The sequence below is a fragment of the Squalius cephalus genome (assembly GCF_949319135.1).
Source record: "Squalius cephalus genome assembly, chromosome: 3".
Classification (NCBI taxonomy): Eukaryota; Metazoa; Chordata; class Actinopteri; order Cypriniformes; family Leuciscidae; genus Squalius; species Squalius cephalus.
The window spans coordinates 13,831,045-13,858,402 of NC_137124.1; the positions used below are offsets into that span (position 1 = coordinate 13,831,045).

General features: G+C 35.6%; 1 protein-coding gene across 2 annotated transcripts; it reads left to right on the forward strand.

Annotated features, from left to right (window-relative positions):
* The first annotated feature begins 1,130 nt into the window (after positions 1 to 1,130).
* Positions 1,131 to 26,701, forward strand: kif7 (kinesin family member 7). 2 transcript variants are annotated; one of them, XM_079865756.1, is made up of 19 exons: positions 1,131 to 1,226; positions 3,909 to 4,299; positions 4,758 to 4,958; positions 7,023 to 7,410; positions 8,504 to 9,047; positions 9,210 to 9,377; positions 10,176 to 10,373; positions 11,734 to 11,882; positions 12,544 to 12,668; positions 12,802 to 12,963; positions 15,481 to 15,683; positions 16,956 to 17,153; positions 18,025 to 18,150; positions 19,584 to 19,760; positions 19,849 to 20,064; positions 21,233 to 21,439; positions 21,906 to 22,104; positions 22,372 to 22,533; positions 24,327 to 26,701. In XM_079865756.1, the coding sequence occupies exons 1-19, from the start codon at positions 1,209 to 1,211 to the stop codon at positions 24,704 to 24,706; spliced, it is 4,212 nt and encodes a 1,403-aa protein (XP_079721882.1). In that variant the 5' UTR covers positions 1,131 to 1,208; the 3' UTR covers positions 24,707 to 26,701. The 2 variants fall into 2 exon arrangements, with proteins under 2 accessions (XP_079721882.1, XP_079721883.1); XM_079865757.1 differs by having other exon boundaries at positions 9,234 to 9,377.
* The last annotated feature ends 657 nt before the right edge of the window (positions 26,702 to 27,358 follow it).

Below are 27,358 nucleotides of genomic sequence, written 5' to 3' on the forward strand. Positions count from 1 at the left end.
TGTGATATCCACTATACTGTAGTCCACTCACTCTTATTGTGTGTACAGTGTGCTGTGTTTTCCAAATAAATCAATAAAAGAAAAAAAAATCTCTTTTTTTATCCATTTGCTTAATGACTAATAAAACAATTACATGCAAATACATTCTATGTTTTTTATTATTGCTATTGACTTTTTACAGTTATGAAAGTAGTTCATTTCCTAACAGTGGAACTAATTGTCACATGGGGAATAAAAAGTAAAGAAAAAAGTCTAATTACACAAAAAAATGTGCTTTTGCTCACTGTTCAAAACCCTCTTAAAGTAACCGTCTTATTTCTGTGAATTCTGTCTAATGAACACATTTTTTTAATTGATTGATTTCTAATTGGGTGGGGGGGGGGGAAATCACATTGGCATAGATTTAGAGTTAACTAAATAATCGAGACAGATTTTAACTGAAAGGTTGAATCCAGGGCAAGAGTGTTTTTCAGGGAAAGGCAGTTACATTTGAAATGTTATACATAAGTATATTAGCCTACATACATACTTGCTGGACAAAACAATCTTTTTTATGTTACCTTTTACATAAATTATTTTACACTTTTAATTTGGCTGATGACTGGTTCTATTGTGACAACTAACCAGGCGGGAAATATGTGTTCAATTGATTGTTTATATAGCCTATGGATAGATAGATAGATAGATAGATAGATAGATAGATAGATAGATAGATAGATAGATAGATAGATAGATAGATAGATAGATAGATAGATATCTTCACAGTAATGTTTTTTCGTAATCATTCTCTTTGGTTATAAGGTTCGTGCCTCTGACAAAACTGACTTTCAAATGAGTAGGCTAAACTGTGACAACTAGCCCCAGTATCCCCTATAAGCCTATGCTGGTTACAAACAAAATCATCAATTTAATATTGTTTTTTTATTATTATCACTATTACAAATGTAAACACAATGGTACTTTTCACTTGTTTGTGAAACACAAAGGTTTCGTTTTATAGGTTTCAAGATAAAGATAATTTCTCTAGTTAGCGTTAGCCTATCCAAATATCACAACAAACAAAACCGCTGCAAGCCAGATTTTACTCAGGCATTTGTGGAGCCGACTGAATGACATCACTGCATCCACTGCGCTCGTCATGGGCTGGTCTGGATCCAGGGAATGGGCTCTGGGAATAGGAATGGGATGTGCCCTGAGGACTCAGATTGATGGACTCGGAAACAACAGTAAGTTTGGAAGTTATGAAAAACCACTAAAAACTTTACATAACAGTTGCAGCTTGCGTGCGTGCACGCGCTATATGTGTTGCAGGCAAATCCACGCGTGCGTGTTTTGAGCTTTGTTTTCAGTGTGTGCTGTGTGTGTTAAAGAGATTTTAACTTTTAATACATTTGCTAGCGGCTAGGCTAATCTGACTTTAGGGAAAAAGTTAAACACATTCCTCTGCATAGTTATGAACTCTCTGAGACTTTCCATATCTCGTCATTGTTGTCATTTGTCGTGTTGGAAATGTGTTAGGAAATACTTTTATTTGCTGTTGCATGTTTTTGTTTCGATCCAAATGAAACTTTTCTCAAAACTAGTTTTGGATACGAACACTGAAAGTTGTTTGTTTATGGTCTATTGTTTCGTATGTAGATTGTGATTATTTCATGATTGTAGTTTTAATGTCTTTTAGTTGTTTTAATTTATTGTATAAGAGTTAGCCTAGTGATTGTTGTTCCATAGATTGTGTTTGTCTTCATAGTTGTTTTTCATAATTGGTTTATCATGTTGTGACAGACCAGTATGTTACTTCAATTACAAAAGATGTACTTAAACAAAACCATTTAAAAAAAAAAAAAAAACCTTACTAAATTATACGTAAGTAAATACCATTCCATCAGCTAAACCATGTCCTTTTAATGTTTGTTTGCATTAACTAAAAAATTCTAATATGCTTTTTAAATATTGCTTGTTTGATATGCATTTTAAATAATTAAATCCCAGATATGTTGACACCCCCCCCCCCCCAGAATGTGCTTACGAGTTCATAAAAAATACATATGTATATGTATGTATATTCAATTATCTGTTTATTTTCAATCAGCTTTAGTGTTGTGTAGAAATTTAGAAATTGTAGTAGAATAGAAATGTTGCTTAATTTTTATTTAAAGTGACCTTGAACAATCTAAAAAAAAAAAAATGATTTTTGAGTCATTCCATGTCAAATCAACCACATTTTTTATTTTGATAATATTTTTTTTTTCTGAAGGCAACCATTAATATTGATGACATCCAAAATGTTAAATGTCACAGTATATTTACTGAGTAATTCACTATTTTGTAGAGGGGGTCAAAATGACAGTTTTCACCTGAGATTTGGAGCCAAATTACAAGTGGGAGAAAATGACTGTGTATTTTTTTTTTTTTTATAAATTAAGAGGTCAATTAGTAAATTCTGTGGTCTTCTTTAGCAATCCTTTCATTATATGCCAATGGAGACTCCCCCACCCTTAAAGTTTGCATGCCTGTAAACTCAATATGTATTAAATATATCTTAATATCCTTTTATAATTTCTTGACAAATCTTTCTGTTAGTATCTTAATTGTGAAGGGCACATGTTTCAATTCCAGAGATATTGGGATCGCGATGTGGCTCCATGAGTAAATTGTTAAATTGAAATAATTTTCAAATGTGGTTCACTTTGCACACAGCTGATACTTTCTTTTGAAGAGGAATGTCTTAAATAATATTAATAAACTAGAAATGTATCTCGTTACTCTCGAAAACAGTTGCTTAGAACATGCCTGTCTGAGTACCAAAATATTGTTTTTCCAAAGTTTGCTTGTCTATAACTCTAGAGGTCTTAAAGATATCTCAATATCCTTTTAGATTCTGGTTCTTGTTTGGAAAAACAAACTTTTCTTTTGGTATCTTAATTTTTAAGACCCTGTAGGGTATAGGCTATTGTCCATTGCCAGAGATTGCAGCTCCAAATTGTTGAACTTTAGCCATTTTAAATGGTCAAAAACCAAGTATGGGCAACTTTCAAACAGCTGATACTCATTGTATTGAAATAGGAATGTCTGATGAACAAATAATGTTAATAGTAATGTATCTTCTTTACTTCTATCAAAACAACTGTATTGAACATACCAAAAATACTGAAATGGTCAAGTTGAGGCACATTAACTTGCTCTCAATAGTTTATTCATAGGATTATATATTTGAATCCGTTTCAGGGATTCAGTTTTTGTTCATTTCAACTGGTTCTGGTGCTACCAAGAGTTATTAGACCTGGGGAGAGCAACAACAATGCCTTAAGAGGCATAAAACCTATGTCTATTAACTTGAGTTATCTTTAATACTTCATAAGTTACAGTTGGTTTTTGACCACTGAAAATGTGTACAATTGAACTGTTTACTCATGGAGCCACACTTAAAAAATGAAGATACCAAAAGAAAAGTTTGTTAAGAACCAGAATCTAAAAACATGCTGAGAAATCTTTAGTACCTTTTAAAATTACAGGCATGCCAGCTTTGGGGGAAAAACTGTCTCAATTGGTATTTAATGTTACAAAGATTGCTAAAGACAAAATAATTTACTAATAGACCTTCTAATCTAAATATATATATATATATATATATATATATATATATATATATATATATATATATATATATATATATATATATATATATATATATATATATATATATATATATATATATTTGAATTACTCCAATTATTTATATATGGTATTTCATTTTTATCATCACTATTTATGTTAGTCTTTCTTCAGAACCTCAGGTTGAGTTGACATGGAATGACCCTATTATTATTGACCTAGAGGTTAGTTGAAAGGTCTTTGTCAAAGATGTTTTGCCCTTTACTCTGTTAATCCATATTTCTTATTTAATTCAGTGCCTAAAGGAAGCAGTATCACAGCACCACAGAAGTAATGAGGGTCTGCTAATCATCTCAGAAATGTCTCCCAAAGGAGTTGGCCAAAGTAAGGTAGAGGAAACCGCTGTACAGGTGGCCATCAGGGTGCGTCCCCTGCTTCCCAAAGAGATTTTGCACAACCATGAGAGTTGCATCACTTCAGATCCAGAGGAGAAGAGGGTCACCCTGGGCAATGGCCGCCACTTCCACTGTGACTTTGTGTTTGAGGAAAGCTCTACACAGGAGGATGTGTATACAGACTGTGTTCAACCTCTCATCGAGGCCTTCTTTAATGGTTTCAATGCCACGGTTTTTGCCTATGGACAGACCGGCTCGGGCAAAACCTACACCATTGGAGAAGCCAACATTTGTAAGTCTTTTATATGGAAGTCAAGTCACATTTATTTACATAGTGCTTGTACAGATTGTTTCAAATCAGCTTCACATTAATAAACAGTAAAATAATAGTGTTAATGATGTAAAATTCATCAATATATAGAAGTGCAATGTTTTTATTTTATTGGAGGTGTATTGAGTATTGTGGCAGCTAATGTGTTGAGTAAACAGAGCAAAAGCATGCCTAAGTTCAATTCCTTACAGCATTTTATTATAAATGTGCTTCATCTAGACCAGACATGATTCACATTAAGGCTAGGAAAGGCTTTGTCTGTCTTGTTAAAATGCTTCCACAAGTTTGCACGTTCGTTCTGCCAGCAACACCTCCCCCGGTTCAGTTGCCACCGCTCCACTCGCAATCTGAGATCTTGCGTTTTAGCATTCTGCCTCATAGAGTTATTCATTAACCTTCTGTTGGTTTTTTGGCCGCAGCTGCTTTTAGGGATGACGAGCAGGGCATCATTCCCAGAGCTGTGGCCGAGATCTTCAAACTGCTGGATGAGAATGACCTTGTTGACTTCTCTGTCCGAGTGTCGTACATGGAGGTTTACAAAGAGGTCTTCAGAGACCTTTTGGAAGTTGAGACGGCCAGTAAAGACATACATATTCGAGAGGATGAAAAGGGCAACATAGGTAAGTTTGCGAGGAAAACTGATGCAAGATGTAGAATAAGCAGGGATGTGCAAAACTATATTACCGTTCAAAAGTTTGGGTTTGGTAAGATATTTTTTAAAAAAGTCCTTTTATGCTCACCAATGCTGCATTTATTTGACCAAAAATGCAGAAAAGAAAGTAATACTTTGATACAAATCTGAATTTTCATCAGCCGTTTCTCCAGTCTCCAGTGTTACATGATCCTTTACAAATATTCTGTAGATTTGCTGCAGTGCTCAAAAAGCATTTGTTATTATTATCAGTGTAGAAAATTATTTTAATAGTATTTTTGTGGACACTGTAATACATTTTTTTCAAGATTCTTTGATAAGTAGAAAGTTCAAAAGAACATTTGAAATAGAAAATGTTTGTACCATTAAAAATGTATTTACTGTCCTTTTTGATCGATTTAATGCATTTATAAAAAGTCCTGAATAAAAGTGTTAATAACATTTTTTTACTGAGCCCAAACTTTCGAATGCTAGTGTACATTTTCTCAAAATCAACTACTTTGTGGGTTTCCTGTAAAGCTAGTTGACTGACTAAACTTTTTTTAATCATAAAAATAAATAATTAGGGCATAGGGCATTAGGGCATTAGGTTAATAACACCTTGGAATTGCTCCGTTTATTAAAGAATTATTATTGTTTAAAATTTATATTTATAAATAATGTTATTCTATAATACATAATGCACTGAATATAAATGTAATTTGAATGTAACATATTGTGTATGTACTTAAAAAATATATTGCCTTACAAAAAATAAAAATAAAATAAAGCTGTCCTCCGAAGAGGTGGAGGTGGGTTTAAAAAAAAAAAAAATTTATCAAAATCAACTGCAGCCGGTAGATCCTTCTCCTATTTAGCACCAAACCTTTGGAACAGTCTTCCTAACATTTTCCGGGAAGCAGACACACTCTGTCAGTTCAAAGCTAGACTAAAAACACATCTCTTTGACCAGGTATACACATAATACATTATAGACTTCTATAATTCAATGTTAGGCTGCATAGTTTAGGTCAGCCGGAACCCGGAACACTTCCCATAAATCCTGATGTACTCGTTACATCATAAGAAGAATGGCGTCTACGCTAATATTAGTCTCTCTGTAAGAATTATTGTTGAATTTTTTTCCCTAATTTTTTTATTTTTTTTGGATTAATTATAGTATGTCACACTGCACATAAAACTTGAAATCATGTCAGCTGCCCATAAGTCGAAAAAGACCCCTCAAAATCCTGAGAGTATCTGTTTATTACTATTTTTACTTTTGGTATGCTTCTCCTTTGTTAAAATGCTTCATTTTCTATCTGTTTTTTTATGTACTTAAAGGGACAGTTCACCCAAAAAATTTAAATGTTGTCATCATTTACTCAGCCTCAAGTTGTTCCAAACCTGTATGAGTTTCTTTCTTCTGTTTAACACAAAAGAAGATATTTTGAAGAATGTTGGTAGCCACACAGTTGACGGTAGCCATTGACTTCCATTTTTTTTCCTTCTATGCAAGTCAACTGTTTGGTTACCGACATTCTTCAAAATATCTTCTTTTGTGTTCATTAGAAGAAAGAAACTGGTGGTGAGTAAATGACAACATTTAATTTTTGGGTGAACTATCCCTTTAAGGTGTGTCCCAATTCGCGTACTTATGTACTATTCCATGCCATTTTGTAGTAGAAATAGTAGAAAAAGTAATTTGTTCACACTGAAAATTCCAAAAAGAAAAGTGTACTTTAAATACCCAGATGATGCATTTATTTAACAGAAAAAACGAATTGTGGAATGTTGGACACTTCATGCGCTCGACTGTCGCAGCTTTAATTACGTAGCGGAGGGGGAGGGGCTATGACAAAATAACCTTATAAAGTTCATACACTACACCATTGAGTGCGTCATTTGGGACACAACTTTAGTGTTTTGTGTTGTGACTCTTCAAAACTGCCCATTTAGACTAGTTGACTAATCAGGAAATTTTAGATTGCTGAAGTGTTTTTCAGCAATACGTGTTCAGAAAAAGAAAGACATCTTTTGTGTATTCCCACAGTGCTTTGTGGTGTGAAGGAATGTGAAGTGGAGGGACTTGATGAGGTGCTGAGTCTCTTAGAGTCAGGAAAGACGGCCCGTCACACAGGGGCCACCCAGATGAACCCCCACTCCAGTCGCTCTCACACCATCTTCACGGTGCTCATGGAACAGAGGCGTGGAGGTTCTCGAGCAGCATCCGGGACTGTGCAGATCCTCTCTTCCAAATTCCATTTTGTGGACCTGGCTGGATCGGAGCGAATCCTCAAAACCGGCAACACCGGTGAACGGCTCAAGGAGAGCATTCAGATCAACAGTGGACTTCTCGCTCTCGGAAATGTCATTGGAGCGCTTGGGGACCCCAAAAGAAAAGGCACCCATATTCCATACAGGGATTCCAAAATCGCCAGGTACAAATCTTTTTATGCTAATAGTAGTGTTTGCTAATGCAAGAATCACTAATATTCTGTTTTTTAATGGTGTGTCAACAGGAAAAATCTTAAGTAGATTTTATCTTTCTGAATGTAAATTATTTATTGTCTTTTAAACAAGTGTATTTTTTTTACTGTTTCTTAAAAGTAGACGTAGGTCTCTAAAACTAAGCACCACTGACTTTTTTTTTTTGTTTAGAAAATGTAAAAATTTAGATTGTGTCATTCTGCTGTTCAAAATTTAGTCAGTAAGATATTTAATGTTTTTGAAAAAAGTCACTTATGTTCACCAAGGCTGCATTTATAACTGTTTTCTTATTTAATATATTTTAAAATGTAATTTATTGTTGTTTTTTTAAAGAAATTAATACTTTTATTCCACAAGGATGCATTAAACTGAGGAATAGTGAAAGTAAAGACATAATTAAAGAAAATATTTATATCTATTTCAAATAAATGCTGCACTTTTTAACCTTTTGTTCATCAAAGAAACCATGAAAATAAATCATCACGATTCCACAAAAATATTAAACGGCACAACTGTTTATAATAATAAGAAATGTTTCTTGAACAGCACATCAGCATATTAGAATGATTTCTGATGGATCATGTGACACTGAAGACTGGAGGAATGATGCTGAAAATTCAGCTTTGACATCACAGGAATAAATTACATTTGAAAATTGTAATAATAATTATGATAATGTTAATAAAAATAGAAAAAAAAATCAATCGTATTTTTACTGTATTGTATTTGATCAAATAAATTAAACTTGGTGAGCATAAGAGATTATTTAAAAAAAAAAAACATTAAAAAAAAAATCATAAAAACCAACAAGTTGTAAACGTTAGTGTGTAAGCTGTTGTTTGTTTGTAGTGAGAGAATCCTATTTTACTTATGACCGCACAGATCACACGTTGCTGCTCACCTTCCCTATCTCTGATTGAAATGCTCTCAGTGGTATTTTTATAGGGAAGGGTTTTGGAAAGAGGGCATGTGTAACATCGCCTTTATATAGTTTAAAGGCTTTCGAGGTTGAGGATGTCAATCTGCGTTGCATCTTGTTGTCAGGATCTTAAAGGATTCTCTTGGAGGCAACGCCAAAACCCTCATGATTGCCTGCATAAGCCCTTCCTCCTCGGACTTTGATGAGAGCCTAAATACACTCAACTATGCCAAGCGGGCTCGTAACATCCAGAATCGGGCCACAGTCAACTGCCGGGGGGAACCTGACCGCGTCGAAGGCCTTGAACTCCAGATCAAAGCGCTAAGACGAGCTCTTGAAAACCGCCAGCGCTCTGAAACCCGTATCATCGCTCGCTCCGACCCCGAGAAGAGACTTCGGCCCTTTGAGCTTTTGGACGTGAGAAAGCTGCAAGCAGAGAGCGGCCACTACCGGACGTGCACAGACTCGGCCTACAGGCTTTTGACGGAGCTGCAGGGGGAAGGAACTCTGAACGCAGGTCAGCTCCTGCGGGTGAAAGAGTGGCTTTGTGCCGTTGAGGAGGAACGCAGCGGCCTGACCTCAGCATCGGGGCTGGACAGTGGCATTGAGAGCAGCTCTACTGAGGACAGCACTGCGCTAAAAAGGGGGCGGGCAGCATTGAACAACCAGGTTGGCTGCAGGCACATCCATTTTCAAATATGAATATTTTATGTTTAACACTTCATCATAAAAAGGCAATTATGCATCTTGTCAGGTCATTATTTCTCAAGCATTAATTTCAGATATGCTCGCATGATGTAAACTATGTGGTTATCTGCATAATTCTCACAGAAGTGGGATTTATTTATGCCAAAGGATCCTGACCATGTCAAAGAGGATTGGAACGGAGACCGCGAGGACTACATTTCCCATCTGCAAGCCCAGATACAGCAACTAGAACAAGAAAACACTGATTTTCTAGCTGCTCTGGAAGATGCCATGGAACAATACAAACAGCAGGTGAGGGGATTGAAATTCTCTGCACTTTTAGTTGTGTTTTTGAATGAAGATTTAATTGTGCTATATGTTCCAGTTATATTCCAGTTATAAATATCCTTTGTAAAAGCTTTATAGTCCTCACTTTAGATGAGCTCACAAAAATAGTTAACTGACAAATACTAAATGTTTTATAACTACCTGAATTAATCATGAATTACAGAAGGAATACGTGTTAATAAAGCATTTATTTACACACTGAGTAACTATTACTATATGTCTAAATAATAAGATGTATAAATGTACATTTAAATAGTTTATTAATAATTTACTTACACTTTCTAGATGATCTTATGAACCACTGACAACTCCTAAACAACTGGTTTGTAAATAATGTAATACTTAAAAAATTCAGTATGAAAATACAATTATTAAACACATTATAGATATGTTTATAAATCAAGAATAACACATTTATAGCTGTATTTTACTAAACTAACTGCTTATTAATGTCTATTAATGCTTTATAAATGATGAATTAACTATTTACAAATGCCTAACTAATGATTCATTGCATGCAGTTATTATAAAGTGTTACCCACAGGGCTAATTTATCAGTGAACTATTCTGAATCAAAAATAATTTGTACAAATCCTTATCCAGTAATTACAAACAAACTGGAAATGTCATAGGAAAATCATGAAAATGCATTGGTAAAACACTGTCTTCTGTCTGAACACACTTAATCCTTAAACCAGTACTGGGGACATCTTTGGTATTTTCACAAGGATTTAACTGCTTGTTGTTTTCTCTCGTTCCTAGAGCGATAAGCTACAAGAGCAGCAGGATCTAATAGCAGAGCTTCACAGTCTGTTAACCCAGCCTGGTGGAGTGGGACTGCTCCACCTGAAACAGAGACCTCACACTGCTCCTATCCACTCACTGCTGCAGACATCCGACAGCTCCGGCCGCCTCACTCCTCCCTGCGACAGTGATGTGGGCAGAAGCCTCGCCAGACAGGTAATTGATATGTTTTGATTTGTATCACAGCATCCTCGGCCGCAAACACGCATCAATTTTAATTCAAGATACAATACACAGCTGCCGCCACCTGGGCTGAGCCGTTAGTAGTACACAAACATCTTCAAACAGTTGTCACACACGCTGTCTTGTTCTGTGTTTTTACTTCACCCACATATTCTCTGATCCAAACAAATTCTGCTAATTGCCAAGATAACACTGTGATTTCTTAACAGACAATTATACACCCTAAACCCACTTTTGATGCTTATTTTTCAAGCCTGTTGTATGACAAGCTGGCATTTGATGTATTGTCTGGAGACAGGGTTATTTATTAAAGCAATAAGCCATGAGCGGCTGTGTGTTAAGCCTTGTTTGTGCTTTCGCTTGGCACCAGCCATTCTCCGAAACGACAGATGGCAGTGACGAGAATATATCAGCTGTAAAAGCAGTGAAGTAACTTGCTGAATTTTACGCTTGCCTATATTGTTTGTTTACTATATAGTATGTGTTACTTATATTATTTGTTTGTGTTTATTGAAAATTAGTCAATTGCAAAAGGAGGATAAAACAACAGAAACATATACGTTTACAGTGACTTTGACTTTGGTTCACATTCTAGTGTTTATATTTTACAGCCCTAGTCAAGATTATTAATGTAATCTAAAGCTACTGTTTTTTTGTTTTTTTTGGGAAAATTTATAATTTTATTCAGCAAGGTTGCATTAAATTCATTACGTAACAGTAAGCGGTTTTTCCATTGTTACAAAAAAATCAAATAAATTCCTTTTTTAAATAAAAATATATATTTTCACCAAAATATTAAGCAGCACAACTTTGTTTTCAACATTGATAATACTAAGAAATCTTTCTTGGGCTGCAAATCATCATATTAGAATGATTTCTAAAGGATCACGTGACTGAGTAGTGATGCTGCAAATTTAGCTTTGCGACACAAGAATCAATTTTAAATTTATTAACATAGAAAACAGTTATTTTAAATTGTAATAATATTTCACAATATTACTGGATTTTTTTTATCAGATAAATGCATTGTTTTTATCAGATGGCAGCATTAATATGAATTCAAATGATGTGCAGTTGTGTGTGTATATCAGGTATTTTACAGTATATCTGGTGCCCTAACAACCCCAAAATTATTATAAATTCTAATTATTATTTTAAAAATGACTATTGAAAATATTTTTAGTTCATTAAATATACAAATAAAATAATTTCTTCTGCCAAATAATATAGTTCATTAGCATTATTTTTGTTGAAATTGTAGATATAGATTTAGCACATTAATATGAATTCAAATGATTTGCGGTTGACATTTTTTTACCTTCATGTTTTTTAGGTTGAAACGGGTCCGTCAGTGGACAGCAGCTCATTTTCAGACCAGACCCAGTGGGACAGCGGACATGGAAACGCATACTATGAAACTTCTGGAAAAGGAGTGAACCGAGATGAAGATGGACATGTTCAAACCATCAGAGATAAACGCAAGTATGGAAGATGGTATTACTCATAATGCTGATGAGAAGGTTAAAGGGGCTATGTGCAAGAATTTCCATGTATTGATCGCTTTTTTTATTGGCAATGTATGATCCGCTTGTATCGAAACTTAAAGAACAAGATCACCTTCGACTTTCTAGGTTGTCTGTGAAAGCCTGCAGACTGAATTGTATGTGAAGGACTCGACATGATGCTGGTGAATTGCAGCCAGATTGCTATGATCAGGTGCTTTCTTGACTGCTGTTTTCTCACCGCTGTCATTTTTGTTGTGTGGTTATTTTGTTGTTTAGAGGAAAGCACACAGAACATATTTACATATTCATCCAAACATCGTTCTCAACAGCGTGGACAGCGTCAGGATGTTTATTAACAGTATATCTCTGAAAAGATATTTCCAACTTCTTTTTACTTTTAAGCAAAAAATTAAAAAGAACTTCGCTGTGAGTATATCTGGGCCTTGAATCACGTTCAGTGTCTTACGTGAGTACGGGTGCAAGCACAAGGAATAAGTTGCTGGCTGCAGTTCACTTAACAGCCACCGGTGTCACTTATAACAAGGGTTTCTGAACTTTACATGTAGCCCCTTTAATTGAGAAGAAATGGCTATCTACTGTATTTACAAATCTATTTAGCATTGCCATTTTTTTGTCAGATCTGTCAATGTAACCTGGACGAAAAAAGAAGCTCCATTGCTCCAAGGATCTTCTGCCAGGGCTCCACTGCCTCAGGCGCTTGGGCTTGGCCATCCTCTGGGCATACAATGCACAAGACGCACATGTGAGTTAAACATCCTTGAAAACATTTGACAAGCCTTGAGGGTCTCAGTGGTTCACGGAAGGACTCCGGTCCACAGTAGTTTCTTTCCAGCATTCAGTCAGTTCACTTTGATTTGTTTTGATTGATTCTCCAGCTAACAGCAGCATTGGCGAGAGCTCGGTGTGGGAGAGCGTGAGAGGTTTTGGAGGTGAGTTCTGCTCGGAGAGAGGGCTTCTCCAGGCACAGCAGAAGATCAGAGAGCTCTCCATCACCATCCGCATGAAGGAGGAACTCATTAAAGAGCTGGTCAAAACAGGTGAGGTCATTGGGAAAACCTATTGTACCAGTACTAAAATAAGTCAATATTAAAATAACACAAAACATGTTTTCTACAGTATCTGTAGTATATAGTACAGACTGAAATACCTGGAAATATTTGTGTGCACTTATTATGATAATTGCATTAATCCCAACTGGAAAAGCAGTTTACATGATTTATATATATTTTTTTTCAATTGCTTTCAATTTGTTTCTTTAGTTCTCTATTTTACAACTGCCTGTGTTTACTGAAAGGGGACCTATTATGCCCCTTTTTACAAGATGTAATATAAGCCTTAGGTGTCCATAGAATGTGTCTGTAAAGTTTCAGCTCAAAATTCTCCACGGATCATTTATGCTGCAAATGCTCATCTTTGAGTGGAAGGAAAAACATGATGTTTTCGTGCATGCATCTTTAAATGCAAATGAGCTGCTGCTCCCCAACCCGCTTTCCAGAAGTGGGCAGAGCCTTTACAGCTCATGCCTCTGATACTCAAACTAACAAAACATCTGTTTGGTTTTGATTATCATCTATATGGCGGCCACGCTCACGTGGCATTGCAGTTCTTCATCATCCTGAAAGTTTTTTATTTGAATGCATTTATTTGCATAAAGCCATATCAGTTTAAAGTTCTGATATATGGTTTTCTGAGCGCACACACAGAGAAAGCTGCCTGTCAGACGGCGCGTCCCTTGAGTATTAAACTAATTTCTCTTTCACGTCTTATTGCGCTTAAACTATCAAATACACTCAAGATTATGTCAAAAACACACAGTTCACAAACGCAGTCGGTTATGTCTGTGGGAAAGAAAACTTATGTATATTAGATCTGTGTATTAAAGTGACGCAGCGTAATATACAGTACCCACTGCTGTATATGCTGTTAATATGGTACAAACAACTAAAGGAGAACAGAAAATCACTCACTGATCTTGATTGAAAAGCTTTGTGTCTTTAAAAAGAATACATTTCTTACTTGAATGCTGCTGTTAAATGCTCTGGCGAGGTTCAGTTTCAGATTTATGGGGAAAATAACAAACTGGGTGGATGGATTTTTACCACAATGTAAAATGTGGTTGTGTACACACACTGCAGACACATAAATATGTTCAAAAATAATATAAAAGTGAATTTTGCATAATATGTCGCCTTTAATTTACTGAATAATTACCAAGAAAAAACTGTTTATTTAGTTGAAGAAATGCGATTATATCGTCTTTTTTAATTGTATAACAAAATATAAAGCCTCACTTATACTTCATAAACTCACTTCAGTCCCAGAGTCCATCAGCTCTTCCAGGTTGGCCTACAAAAATAATGACCTATCCGTCGTGAAATACGTCATCCCCGCAGCACTTTAAGCGCCCAAACAATGTGTAATGACAAATGAATAAAATCATTAATAATAAATAATTAAAAAAGTATTAACAACCAATTCCACCATCTGTCTGTGCAATCAGGAACCTTCGTCAGTTGTACCACTTTACAGCAGTGAAAAACACATTTCTATGAAACAAAATGGCAGAGGTCACAGAGCTTTGCTGCAGCGGAAACATTCACGATACAAGTCCAAAGCGTGGGAGCATGTTATATTAAATGCTTTAAAAAAGCTCATTGAGTTTCATGCGCCCAGTGTTTTGTGACAGATGCTTGTGCTGTTTAATGTGCTTGAGAGCTGCTTAAAGGACATTTTATGGTTATAGTCTTATCTGTAAATGTTCACTTTTATTTTGCATGACAACACCCCAGCTCAATATATCCAAGCTTGTATGCAAACCGCTAGGTCACGACTCCAACAGATGGCACATTTTAATGGGACTTATGATTTGATTTAGATATCCAAAAAGAAACATATTGAATTTTCTATAAAATTCATTGTTTGCATTAGAAAGTGATGCAACAGTAGCAGCTCGTTTAAACATATATTACTGTTCAAAGGTCAGTGTTGGTAAGATTTTTTAAATGTTTTTGAAAGAAGTCTCTTATGTTTTATGTTGTATTTATTTGATAAAAATAACTGAAGAAAAAAAACTGTCAGTGATATTGTGAAATATTACAATTTCTAATAACTTTAAAATATTTACTATTTAATATTTACTATAAAATATTTATATTGAGTTTAAAATTTTAATTTATTCAATGTAAATCGAATTTTCATCATCATTACTCCAGTCTTCAGTGTCACATGATCCTTCAGAAATCATTATAATTTGCTGCTCAAAAAACATTTCTTATTATCATCATTATTATCATTATCATGTTGAAAACAGTTTTTCTGCTTAATATTTTTGTGGAAACTGATATCTATTTTTCTGGATTCTTTGATGAATAGAAATATCAAAAGAACAGCATTTATTTGAAATAGAAATATTTTGTAACATTATGAATGTCTTTACTGTCACTTTTGTTCAATTTAACGCATCCTTGTCTTCTAAAACATACAGACCCCAAACTTTTCTCATTGTCCATTATGAGTGTTCTGTTATAATGATCATGTCCTGTCTTTCTCTGTAGGTAAGGATGCCCAGGCCATGAACAGACAGTACAGTTGTAAGATCTCTGAGCTGGAAGCCGAGGTGGAGCAGGCCCGTGCGGAGCTTACAGAGGCACAAAAGCAGCTGCAGGACCTGGAGGTTCAGGGCGGCCGTAATGCCGCTGACCGCTCTAAAGCTCAGGAGTGCAGGAGGAAGATCGCAGCTGCGCAGAGCAAAGTTCAGGTCTGTGTCTGCCAGCTTTGCCTTGCCGAAAGGCATCATTATGGAAATCTCGTTTCTCTATAAAGCTTTTAGGGTTGTCACAATATCAAAATTGTAGTATTTCTACCACATGAACTGAAACAATAATAAAAGGAGAAGCAAAGACACAAATTACAAAATATAGAAAAAAATATATAAATGGTTTTTTTTTAGGTATATAACAGCATTAAAGTCACACTATGTAAGATTTTTGGATCAAAATATTCAAAAACCACTAGAACAGTGTTATATATTTTGTTGAATTGTGCACTTACATTATCCCACATAGTCTAAGAATGTTTAAATCCAGAGAAATAAGCAGTTTTAACCAGGACATGGACCGTGTCCGTGCGTTGCCTATCAATGACATCATACCCGCGTTACCCTCGATTTCCGGTTATATTTTGTAGAAAGCATGGAAACACCAAAGACGCTTTAATATATTATGTGTTTTATTAGACAGGTGATCAACTGTTTGGATATATTCATCGACTGAAATCTAATCATTGTTATACAGCTCAACACAGTTAGTCTTTTTAGTCTTTTTACCATGCCTAAAATCGATCTAGCTCATTGCAGTGTGCAACAAGTGTATCATATAGTAGCCGCCGAGCGAACGCACAGAGTAGCTTTATAACAACTTTCAACACACTCAAATGTATCAATGATAATACAGCTCTGCGATACCCGACATACGCATGACTGTAAGAAACCGAAGCGGTGTCTGCAGCATAATAAAAGCTCCACTGCTCTCGAGCCGTGTGTCGCACTTGTCTCTCATTAGCAATCGCTCCAACGGCGTTCGTAACGTTAATAAATCTTTAATACATTACCGATCATCAATGAATATGATTTCTGCCCTGTCGGATTCTCCACCGGCTGTAGAGGTGAAGACAACAACTCCCATGATTCCGCAAAATCAAGGCGTCATCAAGCTACGCCTTTGTTTTGAATAAACGACCTCTAGTGGCGAAAAATTACATAGTGTGCCTTTAAGTACATTCAGAACATTTAGAAATTGAAACCAAATATAAAATAAAATGAGAAAAGGACTTAGTATATATATATACTGCACATATTTATTGAAAGAGCAGCATTCAGGTTCAGTTATCATATTTGAAGAACCTTCGAATAAGTTAACGGAAGCATTAAGAAATGTCCCTGTATATGCTACAGCAATTCATCATTCTTATTCTGTATATTCTGGCCTTCTGGCAATATAAATATAGCCCTGCACATGTGCTGTGCCTTCAGGTGTTGAAGCAGAAGCAGCGGGACACTGCACAGCTGGCCTCCCTGTCTGCGCAGAGCGAGCGCCGTGTGCAGGAGCTGGAGAGGAACGTGCAGAACATGAAGCAGCAGCAGGACCTTCTGCAGCGCCGCCTGCGAGAGGAGAGCCAGCAGAAGAGACGGCTGGAGAGTGAGATGCAGAAAGGAAAGCACAGAGTCAAGGTGAGCCGGCTCGCTGTGCGACTGACCTCAGTGTTGCGTTCGGTCTATTATCGGCGCAGGTGGGGAACGGAGCCTGGGAGACATCCAGAGTACAGATGTAATTGAAAGTGAAGTGTGTAATTTATGCTTCACTAGCAGTGGAATTGCAGAAATAATTATTTCTAGACTGTGGTTTTTCTTCATAAAATATGAAATGGACTACCGTTTAAAAGTGTGAGGTTCAATAAGATATTTTCTTAAAGAGAGAGAAATTAAGTGACTGACTTTAGAAGTGGCAGTAAAACCATTTTTTTTAATAAATGCTGTTCTTTTAAACTATTCATCAAAGAATCTTGAAAAAATGTATTTCAGTTTCCACAAAAAAAGATGGATTCATCATTGGTCATAATAAGAAATGTTTCAGCTTTGCATCACAGGAGTAAATTACATTTTAAAACAGATTAAAATTGTAATGACATTTCACAATATTACTGTTTTATAGTATTTTTTATCAAATGGATGCAGCCTTGGTGAGCCTTCTTTGGAGACATGAACAAAAACCCAAACTTTCGAGTAGTAGTGTATAAAATAAAAACATAACATTTCTTCATAAAATATACAGTTTATGCTATTTTCTGTCTTGTTCACTTCAGATCAGGCCTTTCTTTGTGTGGTGCCGCTGGTGTTGCAGAAATTACACATTTAATGGTCTTTTTTGGAGTGTTCATCACAGGTTTTTTTCCTCAGTTCTGTTCTGTAAGGGCCAGCATTAGTCATTTTTGTTTCTGTATTCTGTACAATACAAATCTACAGAGAAACCTCAGCCTCCCAGTTATTCTTGTTTTTTCAATAGTGAATGATTTACCAAACAGCGTCTTTCTCTTTCTCAAAGGAGCTGGAGATAAAGAACGAACAGCAGCAGAAAATTCTGAGGATTAAGACGGAGGAAATCGCTGCCTTCCAGCGACAGAGGAGAAGTGGAAGTAACGGCTCGGTCGTATCACTAGAGGAACAGCAGGTGGGTTCAGACAGAAAAACGAAATTGTGGTCTTTTCATCAAACCCTTCCCACAGCTATTACCTCGCAATAAAATATTATTTTTAGATCTGTTTACTCAGACGTGGTGTTTAATAGTTTGACTGACGTTTGAAAGACTTATTATTGTTTCATTGTGGCTGAGGGTATATTTCAGTAGCTTGTTTCAACAGTTCATTTTGTTGCCCAAATCCCTCTCAGCCTGATATTGATACAGGTTGTGTATGTTATTTACCTTGAAGCAATGCATTTGCTATTTCTAAGGTCATGGTTGTGGGTTTGATTTCTAGGGAATTAACATATAGTTAAAATGTATACCTTGAATGCAGTTCCACTTTGAATAACAGCATCTGATGATGAGTAAACCCTTATGAAAAGAAAATATATTTCCCTATATATATGAATGATCAATATCTTGAATGGTTTAACAGTATATTTGAAAATATACAGAATAATATATTGTGTTAATATATATTGAATAATACATACATTATGATATATTAGTAAATATATTGTTACATGTATTTCAATATATGTAATTTTATATTCAGTAATACACTTCATAATATATAGTGTGTAATAGATCACAGATATATTTGCTTATGCAGCATAATTACACATTTATAGAGAAATATATAATGATATATATTATTAATTTATTAATCATTTACATTATAAATATTTCATAATTTTAAGCTAGTTAACAAAAGCACAAGCACACCTGCATGTACTAAAGTATTTAGCCAAGAGACTATCACAGTGCTGAGGAGTGCACAGCCATTACTTTTAAAATATAGTAATTATAGTCTTGATGGCGTTTGGCCAATCGTCAACCTAACAACTGGCTCTCCTCTTCAGCACAATGGTAACCCCAAAATCTCAGATATACCAGAAAACAGAGAACATTAAACACTAACAAATCTCCCCCTATACATAATATTAAGCAAAACACATTAAATAACACTTAATTTCAATCAAAACATTTGCTCTCCTTTAACAGTCAGAAGCAAAGCATGCTGGAAACTAGAAATCTGTTGTAACTCATTCCGTAAATGTGTGTGTATACACATACATTCACATTTATATGGGAACATGTATGTCCAATATACATATGTACACAATAAAGGATAACATTTTGTGAATATTACATGTAATGCTATTTTTGTCTTCATTTATAAACATTTTATATGTATTAATATATAGCCATACATGATCAATGCATATTTTGCAGTATATTGAAAAATATAAGCACTGGTTTTCCATATATGGAAATGTTTTATGTAATATATTGCATTATATTTTGCAGTATATTCCCATATATTTTTGCAAAACTTATTTTAGCATTTGACGTTTCAGAAGCAGTTCCATGTATTTAATATATAAATAATTGCATTCAAAATATCTGTGGTTGAGCAGAAGATAGAGGAGCAGAAACGTTGGCTTGATGAGGAAATGGAGAAGGTTCTGGGTCAACGGCGTGGACTTGATGACCTGGAAGGAGAGCTGACCAAGAGAGAGGAGATCTTAGCCAAAAAAGAGGCCTTGCTCTTGGAACGCAGTGGCTTGGAATCCAAAAAGCTTCGCTCTAGTCAGGTCTGTGTAAACTCTGTGGCTTTGCTTCGTCCCATCATACACCCCTTTATGAGTCTTTAAAAGTTGGTATGGTCTATTTTCTCTGCAGGCTCTCAGTAAAGACCTGTTGACCCTGTCGAGCCGAATCGAGTCTCTGGAACGGGAGCTCACTGAGAGGAACGGTCTTCTGCGTAGTGGCAGCGCTCAGGACTCTCAGCAGATCAGACAGGAGATCTCCAGCCTCCGGCAGGAGAAGGACCAGCTCTTCAAACAGAGGGTGGAGCTGGACGACAAACTGAGACAGGGCAACCTGCTCTCTCCTGAGGTGACTTTGATTTTCAGAATTTTAGAAGTACTTCTCAATAAACATTGTTTGAATGTGTTAGAATTTTGAAATTCCCATTCAGATTTGTTTGCATCATTTTATAATTTACAACATTATAATTCTGAGGGCAACTCACACAGAACTTGTTTCTGCGTCTCATTTGCATGTTTCAGAATTTCAGAATTATTAAAGTTGTAGAGTTAGGATGTCCTAGCTAACTTAAGGCTTAATGGAATACACTAAACTTTACTTTTAATACACACTTTTTCCCAGATTTGTTGTCTGGAAGAGTCAACACTAGCCAGTCTGCAGAATTTCGATAGTCGAAATTGACATTTCATTTAAAATCATGTAGTGTGTGATGTGGGCACAATTAGGTTTTTTTAGCTTTACACTATGATTCCATCCAATCAAAGGATATGAAACATGTTTGATATTTTACACAGATCTTCGAAAATATTGTTTTCTTTGTCATGCGTCTCCTAGCAGCAAGGTGCATGTTTCTGTGTGAGTTTGTTGTGTTTGAAACGACTTGAAAATCTAGTAGTGTGTGATCCTCAGTCGTTTAGTGTATGATGTTTTTCTCTGTAAATATATTTACAGTCAGCAAGAGTATGATGCCTCAGATTTTAAAAGTTGTGTAGTGTATTCCAACCTTAAATGCTGCAAAAGTTTAAGAAATTTAATTTGCTTTCAATTTAATCTAATTTTGACTTTTTGAATTAGAATATCCTAGCCAAATTTATGCTTTAGAGTTTTCAAATTCTTAAAAGTTTAATTCTAAAATTTTTACTTCTGGAATTAGAATATCCTAGTCACATTTATGCTTTAGAATTTTACAATTCTTAAACTCTTAAAAGTTAAAAAAATTTAACTTCTGGAATTAAAATATCCATCCTAATTTATGCTTTAGAATTTTGAAGTCAAACTTTTTAAGTCAAAGTTTTAAGAATTCTAAAATTTCTGAAATTGAATTTTAGAATTCTTAAACTTTTAGTTTTAAGAATTCTAAAATGTCAACTTCTGAAATGGGAAAGTCCTAGCCAAGTTTATGCTTTAGAATTTTAGAATTGTGCAACTTTTGGCGTGAAAACTTCCAAACCAAACTTGTTTGCATGACGTGCAAATTCCATTTATTAAAGCTGCCCTGTCCTCTGTTAAACATCAGGAAGAGCGAACACTGTTCCAGTTGGATGAGGCTATTGAGGCTCTGGATGCTGCTATCGAGTACAAAAACGAGGCGATCACCCAGAGGCAGAGGCAGTTGCGGGCGTCAGGGAGCATGCTAACCCAGTGGGAGATGAACCTGATGGCCAAACTCTCCAACCTGTCCGGCTCGGAAACTAGAGCTCTGCTTTGTAAATACTTCGATAAGGTCAGAAGGCATCCGAGTTTCCTCAGATTCTTCTCATTAACCTTCTTCGTGAAGTTATAGGCTGACATTTAAGTGTACTTGTTTGTGGTGGAGAGGTGCGATCTATTATCGTTTCAGTTGGCAGACCAGCACCAGTTCTTTGTCAAACAAAACAAAATTTTATCAGTGTTTATCACAGCCACACATTAGCTTCTAGCCTGAGTGGTCACATTTACCCAGTTTTGGCAAATGTAGAAACACGTTTTCTCACATTATTTTTATATTCATGCTTCCTTTTAATACAGCTTATTAGTTTAGCTGTTTAACACATCATGGAAAGGTGAAGATTTGTGTTATTGTGTGATTTTGGAACAGCATGCATTGTGAAAGCGCTGTGCAAGTAAATTGAAATATTTGTTTATTTGCTTGACCTGCCACACTTTAGCTAAGCATATGATTGATATAATGCTTGGTGTGTGTTGAAAAGGTTGTGTGTCTTCGAGAGGAAGAACGGAGGCTGCAGCTGGCTCTAGCTGAGCTGGAGCTGAGAGTCGAGGAGCAGCAGAATATGGTTGTGTGGTTGGAAGCAGCTCTGGAAAGACAGCAGCTTGAGGCGGATCGCAGACTCACCCAGCAGCAGAAAGAACTCGAGAGAAACATCCAGCTTCTGCTGCAGCAGTGCCGAGGTTTGAGTCCTGACTCCTGCAGTCTTCATCCACATAAGCACAGACTCAAGAACATTCACTAGATTTATCCTTGTTTTATGCTCTCTTATCCATGGTTATAGAACATAGCCAGTGCTAATGTGTTATTAACTGCAAAACAACACTGGACAATGTATCTCTGGTTTGTTCACAGCAGCTATAGATATATTTCTGAACTGGCAATACTGTACACGGATTTGCATTATGAGCAAATAAAGTGAAAGTATTGGCGATTTATTGTGTTTCCAGAGCAAATGGATGAGGGTCTGGCTGGTAGACAGCGGCAGTATGAGTGCTTGATCCACAACCTCAGCAAAGAGCTGAACTTCTGCAAAATAGCAAATCAGGAGCTGAACATCAAACTGAGGGAAATGTGTGGCCCTGTAAATCACGCTGGGGAACAAAGCAAAGGTGAGAACTGCTCGGTAACAATGTTCATTTTCAATGTTTTTTTTTAAATGCTCTGTATTTTAGTCAACATTTTATTTTTCATGTTTTATTGAGTCATGTTTTTTTTTTTTTTACAGTCTCCTCCCCCCACCTTTATAAAATTAGTTGTTTTTTCACTAAGTAGTGCTGTAAAATCAATTAATCTCAATTAATCGCATCCAAAATAAGTCTTTGTTTACATGTGCGTGTATATATATATATATATATATATATATATATATGAGAGTGAGAGTGTATGCATACATACACATATATACATACACATATATATATATATATATATATATATATATATATGTATATGTGTATGTATATATGTGTATGTATGCATACACTCTCACACACACAGACGTGTATATATATTATATATAAATATAATAAATATAATAATTATATATATATATACACACACACACATATAGTATATTATGTAAACAAAGACTTTATGTTAGATGCGATTAATAGATTCGACCACACTACTAAGAAGTAAAGTAAATATTATGTCTTAAAGGAAACATTAATCTAAAACCATATTTCTAAAAACTTGTTCTTTTTTAAAGTGCCCCTATTATGCTCTTTTAAAGTCTCCTAAATTTGTTTTAGAGGTCTCCTACAACAGGTTTACATGCATCAAAGGTCAAAACACTGTTTCATTTTCTCATAATATACATTGCACATCACATTTTTCAATGATTCTCAAACGGTTCGATGGATGAATCAATCTCTCTAAATCCCTCCTTTCCGCGAGCTACTCTGCTCTGATTGGTCAGACAGCTCAGTCTGTTTTGATTGGTCTACCGCGTGTCTGAAAAAAAAAACGCCAGCAAGCAAGCATTTTGCGAATCCCACGTTGAACTCCGAGATTTGAGAAGCAGTAGTCAGTCAAATGAAGGGATTATACTGCTGTGGTATCGTAGTAAAGATGAATTTTAACCACTGATTCTTCACAGCTTCATCCTTTGGAAGTGAAAATAAACTGAATTTACTCTCACAGCGGAGAGCACAGCGTCTTGACGACATGATATCCACACGAACAAGCTACAGCAAGATGTCCTATCCACGCAGAACGTAGGTGGGCATTATGCAAATGTAGTAAGTTGAGACGTGTGAACTTCACGAAAATAGATTTGAAGTCCAAACGAGTGGGTTAGAGTCAACTCTCTTTTGAGATAAAATAACTTTATTTATGATGCACTTTCAGCTTTACAACTTTGTAGACTGTTTACATTCACATACAGCTACATTACACACTCTCCCCTATTATTATACCTTTTCACTGCACGAAATGAATTGTGCAAAAATCCATAAAAGGGGCACTTTAAATCTTGTTGTTCTGGCCTAATGTTTTCTTTTTTCAATAAAACCAATTGTTTTTTTTGTTTTTTTTTCGCAATTTATACCATCAAAGCTCAAAATATCATAATTAGGAGTTATCTATATGATTTGTATGATTATATTAAAGTCTTCTGAAGTTGGTGTGCAAGGAACAGATTTAAATTTTAAGACGTTATCCACTGCCAGAGTTCAAAGATCTCACTTGTGCTTGTGTTTAGTTATAAAATGGTGCGTTAGACAAAAAACATGCCAGGTTTCTGACACTCCTTGGTCATGTGGTGATGCATTGCAATGCAGACTGCAAATCTTTGTTTCATGGAATCAAGCAAGTAATATGGGGCTGGAACCACATTTTTAATTTGCAGAATTTTTTACTTTTTTACCATCTTTGTTTTTATTTTTACTACACCTTTCCTCAGGTGCAAATTGTGACGGTCGGCTTTCATGTGGGGTCCAAGGCAGAGTTACTGAAGATGGAAGTCTGAAGTCTGAGTCGGAAAGAGTTCAGAAGTCAAGAGAAGAGATGCGGGAGCTGGTTCATGCCCCTCTTCCTCCGACATGGAGGCGCTCTTCTCTCCCCACAGAGGACCAGTACAGCATGGAGGAGCTCAGGCAGAGAGCAGCTTGTGAACTGCCAAATAACAGAATAATTCAGCCTGGTATGAATTCCACACAGTGGAGTGGGACGGCCTCCCTGCCCCTCACAAGACCACGGAGAGAATCAAGGAGATCGAGCCTTAACACGGGACCACTTAATTCCAATTCAACAATAATTGATGTTCGGAAAAATCCAATGTAGTAAAGAACTTTGTACAGTTAATATCTTCAGTATCGTTCCATTTTTTTTAGAATACTGAATCTCTTTTTCATTGCAAAAAAAATCTGATATTATTTGTACTTTCTCGGTCATCAGTCATCTTTGAAATGTACTGTAGATGCATTTGGTCACATTTCAAGCACTTTTTAGGGAACTGTTGCAGGTTTCTGACACTCCTGGACAAAATTTTAGTGAATGTAAAGTTTTTTTCTCTTCATAAATAGTGAAATAAAAACTGTTGCATTGACACAACAAAAAAAAACTTCAATCAGACCACATTTCATTTGAAATGAAAACCAAATAAAGGATAATAACGAAGAAGCAAGAATAAACATCGCGATTGTAAGTGAATTTGGAAAAGATGAACGAGCCAGCCAGGAGTCGAACCTAGAATCTTCTGATCCGTAGTCAGACGCGTTATCCATTGCTGGCCCGCATGATATTGGCCAACTGATAGAGCCGATACATCTGTACGTTTATGTAATTATATATTTGAAAAGTGTTAAATAAATCAGTTAGAGCGGCGTAAAACGTAACGCCGTAAGCAGAGATGTGTAAATTGCTCAATACCAATGCCTATCATCTGTATCTTTTGTACGCAGCGACTATGCGTGATAGCTAAAAGCGTATTTGCTCATTTTTACTGTCTGGTTTTAACCATGAATAGCCAAGTTGGTTTGTAGTAACATAAACCTGAATTTAAGTCAAAAGACTCGTTTGACGACTCAAACGTCTTGTTTTGAAAGCAAGTGATCTTTTGTCTGCGTGCGCCCTCATCTGGTCCATCGGTGGAAGTGATGCTTGATGCTAAAAAATAAACGTACGCCCTCTGTCGGTGTCGAAAACACATTTTTCAACACGGAAGTATGGTGTTTTCTATGAATGTTCGAGACTTTAGATTTATTAGTCGCTATAGGGAAATGACGAGAAGAATATATCAAAGTTCAGTGAACTGTAAAAGTGTTTACGCTACAAACCCGCGTGTTTATAATTAAGACACTACATTAAAATAATATGGTAATAAATATCAGTTTGCAATATCAAGCAGCATAACGAGCTGTTTTGTACAGCTAAAAATAACTGGAAGCAAATGACACTGGAAAATAAGGTGGATGCAATGTTCTATCGTTTGGAGTGTGACACGTGATCAGTGATGTCTCTTCGCAGGCCTCGTGGCCTAATGGATAAGGCGTCTGACTTCGAATCAGAAGATTGCAGGTTCGAGTCCTGCCGGGGTCGTACTTTTACAATATTTGTACAGTTCACTAACTGCTTGGCTACTTATCTTGCTCAATTAAAGCACTTAATTAGGCCTATTAACAAGTGAAGTTTTAAAGAGAGTTTTGCTTTAGATTTATTATAAGGTGAATAACAAGATGATTGTGCGTAAATAACCACCAGGTGGCGGTATAAGCCCACACTTCAAGATTTCCTGATCTAGCCCGCTATTGTATGTCTTATGTCTCAATTTACTTTTCTATTCCCGTTTTTTCTATGGGAAAGTTGGTCTTAAAATAGAGTTCGAAAACAGAAGAGAATTATTTCGATTTAAAAGTCTGCGTATAATATGTTTATTGCTTTTATAGGCTTATATTCTAGTCTGTGATATTTTGGGGAATCAAATCAGTTTTATCAAAAGAACAACACGACAAGTCATTACGGACAAAAAACCTATTTGATCAATTGAAAAATACATTAGCTATGAATGAGGCTATGGGGCCCTGTGTATTTTTTATGATTGTTGATAACTATCCAGGCAGCCAAAGTTTATTTTACATGCTTTGGTTTTTGAATGGTCAACGATCATCTTGGTTGGTTGATGATTTAGGTTGGATTTTCTATATTTTGTTATAAATGTGCACATGTAAATCTGTAATCACAGACAGTATAGGAATATTGACCACGCACTAGTAAATAGGCATAAATGAATGACAAAGAAACAGTTTACAAATGTGTAAAAAAAACGACCTTCAATGCAAAAATAAAAAAGTCAAATAGACAAATCCGTTCGATTCTTTCTTTCTTTCTTTCTTTCTTTCTTTCTTTCTTTCTTTCTTTCTTTCTTTCTTTCTTTCTTTCTTCGTAGACTTATTAAAGATGTTGTAGACATTAAATAGACTATGTATTAACAAATTGTCTAAATGATTGCACACTAGTGACTGTGCACTCTAAATAAACATAATTTGACATTAGGCTACAATGTAAACAAAAAAAATATTAACATTAAAATCCAGCAATAGACATGGATAACTGTATAAACTGTAGCCTATAAGCAAATTTAAGATTAGATTGCATTAAACAAATAGGTAGCCTAACATTCTGTAAACAAATTCTAATTTCAAAAGGCTTATCGTTTTAGTCGAAATGATTAGATACAAATTTTCCAATTTTTGTATTTGTTTTATCAGGGGTGGCTGGTTATCGCTGTCATTAATATGGAAAACAATGTTAAACCATTACATAGGCCCATGACAATTCAATGCCGCAGCATAAATATCTAGGTCAAATATAATAAAAAAAACAAACAAAAAAAAAAAACGTTGAAAAAAGGGATTTCTACACAGAACTCGCGCAACTTTATAAAATCTTTAAAAGCATAATTATATGAAGCGCCTGAATACTCGCTTGAAGATG